Genomic DNA, 12,608 nt, shown 5'->3' on the forward strand with positions numbered 1-12,608 from the left:
GTTACTATCATATCAACTTTTTATGAAACGGGGCCAGGCCTAATTTCATAAAAGAAGTTAGGATAGCAACCACAGGACCGAGGTGGTTTCATGTAATGAGTCACTCCATGTTCGGGTTGACTTTCATCAGATAAAATAGAATAAAATCAAATGGAGTGGTAGACATACGGGAGACAATAAGTAGCAGATGAATAATCAGGTATATAAAAAGACAATTAGTTGGAAGCTTTACCTGTTGCACAGAATAGTTTATATGTGGTGTATACGTTGGTCGCATCACAAAAATGTGAATGATGTGATTATGGTCACCTCACAACTCTACTATTTGCTTCGCACAGAAACACACACTCAAACACACAGATACAGACATTTTTTTTCTTTCAAAATCTTTATTTTATTTCCTCCAAAATAATTCAGTAACAAATCAATCATTATATAACCAATTATAAGAATTGCCTTTTCGACGATATGAATTTACAACAGAACTAGTAACAATATTATGTCATAACAATAAAAAACAACAACACGTGAAACATGTCTCGCGTGGGATTAAAAAAAAGCAACCCACCTAATACTTGACCTATGATTCAATAACAAATCCATCATTTAAAGCCAATGCTCACAATATGATATTGCATTTTCTACAATGAAGATTCATAACAGAAATAATAACAATATTTGCACTCACACACACCCACACCCACACTCTTTTCTTTCGAAATCGAAATTTCTTTCGAAGTACCCAGTAACAAATTAATCATAAAACCAGTTTTTACATTTTCATTTTCTACGATACGAATTCATAACAGGATTAGTAATAATATATCATAACAGTGAAAAAAGCACATAAAAACCTGCCTCACTTGCATGGATTTACAAAAACAAACAAACCACAAAACAAAATAATGGAAACCATCTATTACTAACTTGACCTATGATTCAATAGCAAATCAGTCATGTTAAAAGCAATTCTTACAATAAAATAATGCAGTTTCTACAATAAAGATTCATAACAGAACTATAGTTAGAATATTTGACACACATACACACACACGCACACACACACACCACACCCACAACTATTCTAACAATAATGCTCTTGGTCAATGATAGCAACAACTTTCTCCAAAAAGTCATCAGTATTGTAGGTCATTACAATGAAACAGTAACTTGATACCAAAGATGCATTTTTTTTGCTTTGCTTTTTGTTTTTGTTTTCGTTCTTTCATTAAGAATACATTTAATGAATTTGTAGGTCAACGACAATGGGATTCATTAAGAATACATTTAATGAATTTGTAGGTCAACGACAATGGGATACCTGTGACATGGTGACATAAATGCTTCATTATGTTGTTCTGCCTATGTCGCGAATAATACTTTTTCAAAAAAAAATGTCAGTAAAACATTAAAATTCCGTAACAATTTCATCTGACTTGTTAGAGTCTGAGGAAACGTCTACCATACTACTTATCTGATGAATTTTGACGTTACCCTTTCCACCCAAGCCAACTTGAAAGATAGATTAAGCATTTATTCTAAGTTCTCATAAAAGGAGTAAGAATTGAGGAATAAAGCGCATTGCCCATACATTGAGCACTCCTGCTGCTTCCGGTATGAGAATCGAACCGTTGACCTCCAGACTAGCGTTGATGGTCTTATGACAGACTTACAAACAACTTGATCACAAAAATTTCGAGATATCATGCAACACATCAAGCTTTTTAAGGCCATAAACAGTGTGTCTGATCGGTATTTAAAAGAGCTGTTTACACACGCCATACAATCTTCGTGCCATCGGTACTCTCGTTTTCCCCAAACCCCAAACTTCAACATGGCGCAAATCTTTAGATCATTGTCTATATCAACAATAGCAAATTACCATTATATGTATTTCTTTGAAACGTAGATATTTGCTGAATATATTGAATTGTTATAATGGATGTCATTTTGATTCTGTATATCTTTTGATGTGATTTTGTATATTTTTATGTTACTGTTATGAATATGTATGTTAAAATCGAGTACACAGAGTTTGTTTTCTTCTTGTTTTCTCCATTGGTAGAACAGCTCCGAACTCCTGGCGCAGCTGAGTGGGACCATCCAGCCGCAGTTTAATGTACTTTCATGATAACTTCTTTGTATTATTCAATGTTAAGTAATGTGCATATTTTCATCTTGCGGGAGTAAAATCAATCAATCAATCAATCAATATAAATCAATCAATCAATAGTAATCAATCAATCAATCGATCAATCAATCAATCAAAGCGACCACGATCCATGTAGTCTTTCTCTTCAGAACTTCTCAATACTGCTCAATGTTCCTATAAAGTCCAGTACAGCATCAGGTGATTTTCGTTATTTCGAAGGTTTGTTAATCCGAAAATGAAACAAAGTTCGTGATTCCGAAGGTTCGGCAATCCGAAAATGAAATAAAGAAAGAAAGAAGACTTACGAACCGTATTTCATTTTCGAATTAGAGAACCTTCGGAATAACGAACCTTCGGAGCAATGAACGAACTATCGGAATATCGAACATTATTTAATTTTCGGGTCAACGAATTACCTTCGGAATGACGAATTAAATTCGGGATAACGAATTATTGTTATACCTTCTGAATAACGAATTAAGTGTAACCAACATTATCACTGCTAATGAGAACTATGCAACTCGTACTCTGTATTATTTCTTTCAGTTCAATCTAAATTTCCAGGGATTTGTTGTAATTTGTCTTGGTTTAGTCACAAATTCCATACTAGATCGACGAGAAAGGAACAAAGTGATTCTCACCTTTGTGATATAGATAAGGGGTAACAGTTAGCATTTGAAAGAAAGAGGCATTATGAAATAAAGGCAATTATTTCGAATTTTTCCTTTTTATTTTCGCGTGACTGAGGTCACAGTTTGGCAACATTGGGATGCCATTTATACTTATATATACAATTCATACTCCCAAGGTCTCTGGAGGTAAGGGCTAGGGGCTGGGGGAAGGATTTACATTTAGACATCTGTCTCTTTCTCTCTCTGTATTCCTGTCTATCTCTCTCACGCGCGTCTCGGCCGAGGCATGCATAGCTTCTCAGTAACACTATGGAAGAAGATGTTGAAGTAGCATGCGGGCCATGATTAACGGCATATGTCGCCCCTTACGGGCCTCCTCGCGGCAACAAGAGTTCGATAGGAACACAGCTTCATTATTATTGCGTCAAAATGTAACTCTTTCGTCATTATCCCGCAGGCAGTGCAGCAAACAGACGCCTATCTCACATGGTCCCCTTTCTCAGTTTCTTCCCCCTTCTCCCTCTCCTTTTCCTTTTCCATTTCTTTATTTCTTTCTCGTCTTTCTTTCAATTTTTCTATTTATTATTGTCATTATTTATTTTTCCTTTCACTTGTTGTCTCGTCTTATACTTTTGTCTCACGAATCCACTCTATTCTTTGCCGAAAATTGATTACAAAAACAACAGTTGTGACGTCAGTGTCAGGTTCAAAAAGGCACAAATTTAATTTCTGCTGACAATGACAATGGCTGTATGAAATTGCATGCAGCCAAAGAGATGAAGAAAGAGAGAGAGAGAATGATGAGAGGGAGAAGTATAGTAAGAAAGAAAGAAAAACAGAGAGGAGGATAGATAGATAGATAGATAGATAGATAGAAAAAGAAAATCTTACGGAAATTTACCGCAAGGCAAACCTATCGTAAACGACAAGTATAAAACTGGAAACAACAGACCAATGCAGCTTCTTCTTTCTTTTCTTCTCTTTTTTTTTCGCACATGACAGGTCTGTAACAACAAAACATATTCTAGAACAACGACAGCAACAAGAAAACAGTCCAAGGGTTTGCTCAAATTGAAGAACATTGTGCCTTTTCGTATTCTCTCTCTCTCTCTCTCTAGAGAGAGAGGATTTTGGTCCATTCTGTAAATCTTTCATAATGAATAATCAATCTCTGCCTCTTTGAAGTACGAGAGTGCGATGCAAGTGACGTCACAGCCATGTGAACAAGTTACGTACTCTTGGCCTAGGGTGTCTCCAAGGTACATTTTGGTTGAAGTTCAAATGGTTAACGTTTATCAATAACAGCTTACTTTCGCTTGCACTAGCTTTCATTCCTCATGTTTGCCCGTATACCAGTGAAAAAATAATATCAATTTTTCTCTTTCAAACTCTGTCCACGCTTGTCATAACACGGTGCATGTGCTTGATGCGATTACATGGGCGAACTGCCTCTATGTGTCACCTACAATCGCAATTCAATATTGCGATGACCCGTTGCTTTGCTGGCCTCTCAAGCCTCCCCGCAAAGCCGCAACTGATGCGCCCACTCTCCAGTGAGAACGTAACAGCTTTTGTGAGTATATCACCCTTTCCTGTGCCCCCTATCTAAATATCGCGGGAGAATTGGTATAGAGAAGTGTCCTTCTTGTGAGTGCGGGCTACAGTATTTTGAATCTCAATGGTACTCGGGGAAGGAGGCGCCAAAAGCTTTAAAAAAATCAGAACGTCTTAATGTCCGTCTGCGACTATTTTAGTAATCAGCGGCATTCGATTCATTGACATAGCAGTATTGCTTCTCGAGGGCAAGTCGAAAGGAAGATTCATTTTGGCAGTGCGGATCGCCATTGCGTTGAGATATTATACTTTCAGTGGGGAGGAGAATAATGATGATATAGAGGTCGACCTCCAGCGCTGAACTCTGGGCGTCTAGAGATTTGCCAGAGTAGCTCGATGGTGAGCGTGCAGAATTGTCGATGCTGCCATATTGTGGCGACCAGTTGTGAGCAGACCTGTAGGCACTGGTGACGGATATAGTACTCATGTCAGGTGTTTCTGGATGATTGACGGGTGCAACACTTCAGACAACGGTGAGTTGCGAAACAATTAAAACCAAAGAAATCAATCATCAGTATACAATATCAACAGCCAGAAGGAAAAATATAATCGTTTGTCTATTGATATTTGAAATATTCCCCTTATTTGCAATGATTTGAGCTCCTAGTATACATTATCATATTTTGCTGATTCGATTCGATTAAATTTCGTTTCATACTTATAGCCAAGGGACTTTAACGAAAATATCTAACAATGCGGGCAAACACAGATTACGTGATAAAAATAATTTGGCCAAAACTTTGTCTTAACTACCATCTTATTATCAGTGACAGCAGAATGAAATGCACACTATGTATGTCTAAGGTGAAAATGGGGTTGCACAGGAGATCATAATTTGCGTGTGACTTACATGATATTTTTCATTGTATACTCTCTGCAAAAGGAATATGTTTTTTTTCTCGATATTTTGATACTGACTTTTCGGGTCGAATGTCACTAGGAAGAGATAATTTCAGGACGATTACATTCATCAGTGATATTATACTGTGACAGTGGTACCCCCCCCATATTTTTTTTCTTTGTTCCATTTACAGGATATACAGTTAAATACATGCCATATAAAGAGGTTTACTGGCAATTGTAAGACTGAGTGTTGGAATAGGCTATACTCATAAGTACAGTGCATTACCCATGCATGGCAATGTCATTACGATGCGAGAATGTTGAGGCACATGTATACGGTAAACAATGTACAAGTGAATTGACTTTAGCTGATGAAAATTAGGCTGCTAGGTTCCATCATAGTAGAATGATTGTTTACAAATAATGTGAGTAGAAAGGGTCAAGGTCACCTTCACACACTAGCACGTGATTGATGCCGACGGCAAGGCCCCTGGGTACGCGCATCGCATACACACAGCATTGTTTAACACGTGCGTGATTTTCAGCCAGTTTCACACACGCATTGAGCTCATTTGCATATAGCTCACCCAGGAGAATTGGACTTGTACGCGTATAATCTTTGTATCACAATGCGTACGTAACATATATTTCTGTGTAGAGCGAGAATATATCTCTGGCAATTGCATGAAATGCACAGAATTGCAGATTGCATTACTGAAGTGGACGTAAAGTAGGTTCTTTTGTCGCAAATTGAACTTCAGAGGGATCCAAATGTCAATCCCTTCTTCAGAATCTGATTGGTTAACTAAGTCTCTTTTTGGCGGCATGCTACTTTACTACTAACCAATCGCTGCTCTGTCCGCAAAAACTCTCCGCCAATCACAGTTAATAGAGAAGGGATGAGTGACTTGAGGCAAGGGTGAGCCAAGGGGTACTGATGTTGGAACATAACCCTGCCCCCGTTAGAGCTCATTTGCATAGAGCGTACCCTGGATGTTTTGCCTTGTAGGCTTATAATCATTGCGACGGCAATGTTATGGAAGATGTTTTTGTTACGAGCATCAAGAATCCAGAAATGTCTAGTGAATGTGGTGTCAAATGAGGAAATTGATACGCTAGAAATGTTTTAAAATGTGTATTTTGAGGAGTGAAACGGCAATTGCAGGATCCACTGGATTGAATCTCCCACTTAATTATTGAACTCCTATTGGTCAGTTCTGCAGCTGAAGTGAAAGTGTACAAAATATTAACCAATCAAAGCTCATTATAGCAATGCATTTCAACCAATAAGCTTTCAGCATTAGTAAGGCTGACGGAAAGGAACTTGCCGTCGGGTAAGCTTGACAAAAGTGAAGGGTCAAAACTTTCACTTGCACTTTGACCTGATCCTTCTCAACAGCCATATATTGCAGTTTCAGCTCCTCTTCGATCCTAGCTTCTAGCTCCTAAATAGTTCAACGCATCTTCTCAGAGTGAGTAGACTTTAGGGATAGAATAGATGGTTATATTTTTGCAATTGTCAAAAGTGTCTGTGTAGACACTGCTCTCTTTCTCTTTCTCTCTCTTTGTCGGTGTTCAGAGATAATGTTGGTTGAGGTGAAATCTTTTTTTTTTAATGTTTCGGTGAAACCTTTTTTTTTAGCTTCTGGTTCAAATAAAGACTTGGTTTCGGTCGTGTCTGTAGCGCGACTTTAGATACTGCGGCCAAGTTTTCAGTCTAGCCTGCACCAATTTGTCTCTCCGACCAGTAGTGATATACGATGTGCTGATTTTCTTTTTTCTCTCTCTCTTTCTTTCTCTCTCTCTCTCAACCGCTGATAGATTAGATAGAGGTTAGAATATAGAATGAGATTTAAACTTTTATCTATTAGAAAGTGAGGGTAATAATATTTGGAGGGATGTTAAAATCATATGAGTATTCATATCACGTTCAGAATGTTTGATGCGATATGTTGTTAAGCAGAAATTCATGATTAGAATGCATACGGCAGAATAATTGATATGAAGTTGAAAGTGTTATGTCATTGGTTTGATATCATCTAATTGGATTACAAGGAAAAGTATGAGAACACAATGTATTTCATTTGTTTGTGTAACTTTTATTAAATACTTTACAGGCACCATGCAGCCCAGCAACGAGAAAATGACAAAACAAAATTACATTTGGGATCCAGGGATTTTGGTCTAATATTTTTGTAGGACTGACAAAATGAGGGAAAACGACTAGATTTGTTTGACTATTGGCTTACGAAATTGATCGATTACTTAAATGCGGGAAAAACATGAATGGCTATTTGTTTGACTATCGGTTTATGGTATGAATTTGGATGAAGTACATTCTGAGGAAAATGTTAAATTTGAACTTTGGATAGTTCACAGATTTATGGATTATGACATAGGTTGGTAAAACTTGTGGTTAAAATGTAAGCTGAAGGTATATTTTCAGGAGAATCAGAGTGTGTCTCACAAGCAACAAACAAAAGAGTGTGTCAAGGCTGGTTGATAGGGAAAATTTCTAAGTCAAGAAATATTGGCATTTACTTATTGATACTTTGTAGAAATAGCCTGACTAGGCTTGGTCCCCAGGTAATGGTGTACTCCAAGGTGATATTTATTGGTTGTTAGAGTGAATAGGGAATTCCCTAATATACAGAGTATAAGAGTGAGAATATTGAAAGTTATTATAATTCTGAATATCCAAGGATATTTTTTTTATTTGAGTCTCTAACCGTCGAAGGTAGAGATGTGCTGTGATAGTTAATAGACTTACAGACAGCAAGGGCCGAGGCTTGGGAATGTCGGCTACCCAAGACCTGAAGACAGTAGCTTATAAAGTTTACCTTGGTAGTGATACCTGGGAGTTTATGCTCGAGGCCAGAGTATGCACACAGACGTGGGTTGAGTAGGGGCCACAGTCACCGACACAGAGAGTGATGTGAGCAGCCTGGGGTGGTTCCGTATTTTGTTTGTTTCCCTGAGAGGAGGATAGTTTAGGAATTATAAGGAAGAAAGAGGAAAGTAACTTGGCCAGTTACTGGGTCGGTTGACGTGTATTTAAGAAGAGCGAGTAGGATAGGCAAAGGAGATGCCTGGTACGGGTCAATCTTTATAAAGCTGTAGGAAAGAAAAGGTCCATAAGCTTAGACTTATGTGGAATAGAAGTCTAACGAAACACACAAGTGAATCATTGCCCTATAATCTACTTTATCCCAATCCCTTACCCTTCCCTACCCCCCCCCCCCCACTCATCTTGTAAATCTATAGTGCAGTGAAGTTCTGAGGTTACTCAAGGAAGTGTGGTACAAATTGAAGCCACTTAGGATTCTGAGAGGGAAGTGACACTTAAGGTTGTACAGTACGAGTTGAAGGTACTCAGAATTCTGAGAGATAAGACACGAACAGTGTTGAATATTCCAAGACACTTTGTGTAACACCGATGAGTAGTACCATACATATAGAGCTGTACTAGGATATTTGAAACCTAATACATAGTGAGGTATAAATTTATCCAACTTAGAAGTTTTCTAGAGATGGGTGTATCAACACTCAGGAGTTGATACTGATAGTATGAGAATTGACACTTTGAAATTTGCAACATGGTAGTGCAGTACAAATTGCGCTGACTTAAACATTTTCAAGTCGTGAGTGAACCGACACTTAGAAACTGAACATTTGATAGTGAGGTACAAATTGCACCTGACTTAGATAGATATTTTATGATGTGAGTGTACTGACACTTAGAATTTGGGCATTTGATAGTGAGGTACAAGTTGCACCAACTTAGAAATTTTTGAGGGTCATGTGAAGTGATACTTAGGACTTCAATATTTTATAGTGAGGTGCAAGTTGCACCAACTTAGAAATTTTTGAGGGTCATGTGAAGCGATACTTAGGACTTTAATATTTTATAGTGAGGTACGAACTCCTACCACTTAGATGTTTTCTAGAGATGCATGTATTGACACTTAAGAAATTGGCTACCTGAGAGCGGGGTACAAATTCTCACAACTTAGACATTTCTTTTTGGGATATTTGAAGTGATACTTAGCAATTTGATATTTGATAGTGAAGTACAAACTGCACTGACTTAGAATTTTTGAGGGCAGTAGTACTGATAGATTGATATTCTAAAGTATGGGACAAATTGAGACAACTTAGTCATTCTGTGATATGAGTGACACTTAGAAATTCCCTACGTGGTAGTGTGGTCCAAATTGTGAGGACTTCAACTCAGAATCAGATATGGTGTGGACATTGCCAACAATGATTAGTATGAACATGGCAGTGTTGTATGAAGTGGTGATACTTAGTATTTTGTTGTGGGGTCACACACTGTCACAGACACACACTGTGACAGACACTGTCACAGACTTAGGCAATTTTCATGTTGATTGCTGATTTATGGCTTTCTTGGTGACGACCAAATTGTTCTAGTTATGTACATATTGTTGAGATCAGAGTCCGAGTTGGTACTCTGTTATTAAAGTTCCAGTTGAATGTTACATACTTGAGCAACTTAGAATTATTGTTAGTTTGTCTACACGAGTAACATGGTTGCAGGCTGATGGTTTTGCAAAGGCTAGCATGTGACTTGTGTATGTTGTTGAGCGAATGACAGCGATGTTATTGGACATGTTTGTGTCTGTGCTCATAGTGATGTTTGTTGGTGATACCACTGATTGATCTGAAAGTAGCACAAGAGGTAATGTAGACTACGGTAGTGTAACTTAATTCTAATTATTTCTAATAACAACATTTTACATTAGGTGTGGCAAGATGTCTAGGCGTAATCCAGACAGGCTCACGTCCATTGAAAACTCGGCTTAATATGAGAAGTGTAGTGTGCTACCAGTTTACATTAACGAGAACAGTTATTTGTAGGAGTGCAGGGCCAGTAGTGTGGAGGTTGTGTTGTGCATGTGCTAACGTTAGTGTGTGGAATGTTATGAAACTGACAGTTTGGCTATGACTGTTTACGTGACTGCGTGTGTGCAGGTATCGAGTTGAGCATGGCAATACTGGTACTTTACATACAGAATACATAGTTAGAGTCTTACTGTAAATAAACATGCTGTACAGCTAATATCACATCCATTACACAATCATTTGCACTTACAAAGCTTACCTCAATTCACACATAAAACTAGTCGAGGCCATGGCTCGCTCGTGATAAGTAGTGCACGTCACAGACAGTAGTGTATTGCAGAAACTCAAACACGTGCTTACAACAGACCGCTACAGCTCAAGTGCAAACTAGATCTGCGAATGAATAGGAAGTCGGTATCCCCCCCCCCCTCCTACTCTGTCTCGTAGCTGGTTAGTGTCGTTGGTGAATTAGGGCTGAATGACAAAGTTGGTCGTTTAGTCCTGGAGGTCATGTCTCCTTAAATCATGTGGTGGCAGCAGCCAAGATAGTGTGATGAGAGATTGGATGTATTTGTATATTTTATTTTGTTTTGATACACTCTCGCGCTACAATACCTTTGTGTGATATGTATATCAGTCGATGTCAAATAAAGCCTGCACATGTAAAGGATTATTCAGAGGAAATATTACAAGAATGTGTCTTTCAATGGAAGATTCGACAATTTTTCTCTTCTGTAATCCATGAAGTGCATGACTTCAACTTGCATTTTTGAAACCTTCGAAACTGTTTGTCCTTGCTTTGCGTTTGCAGTGAATAAATACGCGATGGCTTCGTCATCCGATGAAGTGATTGTATCTGGGCAACCACATGAGATGGCCTTTGATGCTCTCAACTGCTTGGAGGTGGTGAATCTCACTGATGAAGGTGACGAAGAAGCTTATGGGTACAGCCGAAGCGAGACAATTTTCGCCACCCTCTGTCTCCCGTTAATCCTTGCACTCGGCATTCTGGATAATTCTGCGTTTATCTATGTTGTGTACCGCGTCCCATGCATGCAGACGTCCATCAACTGTTACCTCGTGAATCTAGCAGTAGCGGATATTGTTTTCCTGTCGGCGGGAATAGGAGAGAAAATAGCGCGATATCGAGGATCTCCGATCCACGGTGACGATAACCCACTCGGCAAAGGAGGCTGCATCTGGGTATACCTCATCATGGACACGGCCTATTTTGCCTCACTTTGCTTTGTCAGCTTAGTGTCAATGGATCGCTATTTGGCGGTCTGCAAGCCGCGTCTCAAAAATAGACATCGAAAGTCAAAGACCGCCCTCTTGACGGCTGGGTCGTGGCTGGCTTCCCTATGTCTGTCGTCGACGCTGATTCCTTCATCAACTAAATTATTACAAGTGTGTTTTGTTTTCTCGACCGATTCATCATTCAGTAATTGGCCATCAACTTGGGGCATTTGCGCTCCAGCTCAACCCTGGATGAAGGCATATGCCAACGGAATGCAGACGATTCCCTTCTTTTTCGCACTCGTCGTTAACGTAATCATGTTTGTGCTGATCGTCCGAAGTTTAAACCAGTCAATAGAGCGTCTGCAGTCTCACACGGAGATCCGGCCCGACGTCGATACGCACGTCAGAGATCGGGTAGCTCGTATGCTAGTCATTAACGGGGTGGCATTCTTCGTGTGTCTCTCTCCCTTCGAAATCATCTCTTTGTCGGATATGATAGCGACTCTCCACGGTGACGAGTACCATCTTTCGAGCGACGCTCAAGCCAGACTCGTGTTCTTTAGTCGATCCCTTGCTTACATAAACTGTGTCATTAACCCCATCATATACACAGCCATGAGCCACCGTTACAGACATGCATTTAGACAGGCTTTCCGTATCGGTGCATCCGCTAGTCCTGTCGGACATTCTACGAATACCGCCACAAACGAGTTCATGCGTGTTACACTGGATACCAGAGTGTAAAGGTAAGGGAAATCTTCAGAGGTACGAGGCGACTCACTTAGTACCTCCTTGGTCAGACAGTGTTCTTCAAAGGGATATGACAAGGGATTTGCTCGCGGAACAAATGGCATTAGAACGTCTAAATATTTGAAGCCCAAAATCGCTGTGAACGATGAGATACGTTTTGGAGAACTATATTTATTGCCTGTCCGGATCAATGGTTAATATCTGTATTTGCTGACAATGTTATAATTGCAAATAGATAACACAGAATGTTACTGGGAAGTCAACGACAATGTAAATATCTTCGAAAGCACCGGCAGATCACTTCTCTCTAGAGCGCTTTCAGACTACAAACAAAAAAATAGTTTGTGATCCCGTTACAAAAATTTGTCTATAGTACTGACTGTTAATGCAAGCACTGACATGACATGCAAGAGTCTCCTCTCAATTTGCACATGCCACATTCATACCACAGCTGTGTCACAAACTCTATATCAAATTTTAGATCAAATAATTCGCAATACAACATGCAAAGA

The 12,608-nt window shown here is 39.1% G+C and overlaps 1 protein-coding gene across 1 annotated transcript; it reads left to right on the forward strand.

The window, feature by feature from the left end:
* Window positions 1-10,932: 10,932 nt before the first annotated feature.
* LOC139726069 (somatostatin receptor type 5-like) lies at window positions 10,933-12,090 on the forward strand. The gene has a single exon (XM_071637152.1). The coding sequence runs from the start codon at window positions 10,933-10,935 to the stop codon at window positions 12,088-12,090; it is 1,158 nt and encodes a 385-aa protein (XP_071493253.1).
* Window positions 12,091-12,608: the final 518 nt, after the last annotated feature.

Source organism: Diadema antillarum, unplaced genomic scaffold (genome assembly GCF_040938485.1).
Source record: "Diadema antillarum isolate AM-2024a unplaced genomic scaffold, OU_Dant_1.0 seq00000078_RagTag, whole genome shotgun sequence".
NCBI lineage: Eukaryota > Metazoa > Echinodermata > Echinoidea > Diadematoida > Diadematidae > Diadema > Diadema antillarum.

Coding starts and splice junctions, on each gene's coding strand:
- LOC139726069 (XM_071637152.1), top strand. CDS start 10,933: ATGGCTTCGTCATCCGATGAAGTGATTGTATCTGGGCAACCACATGAG.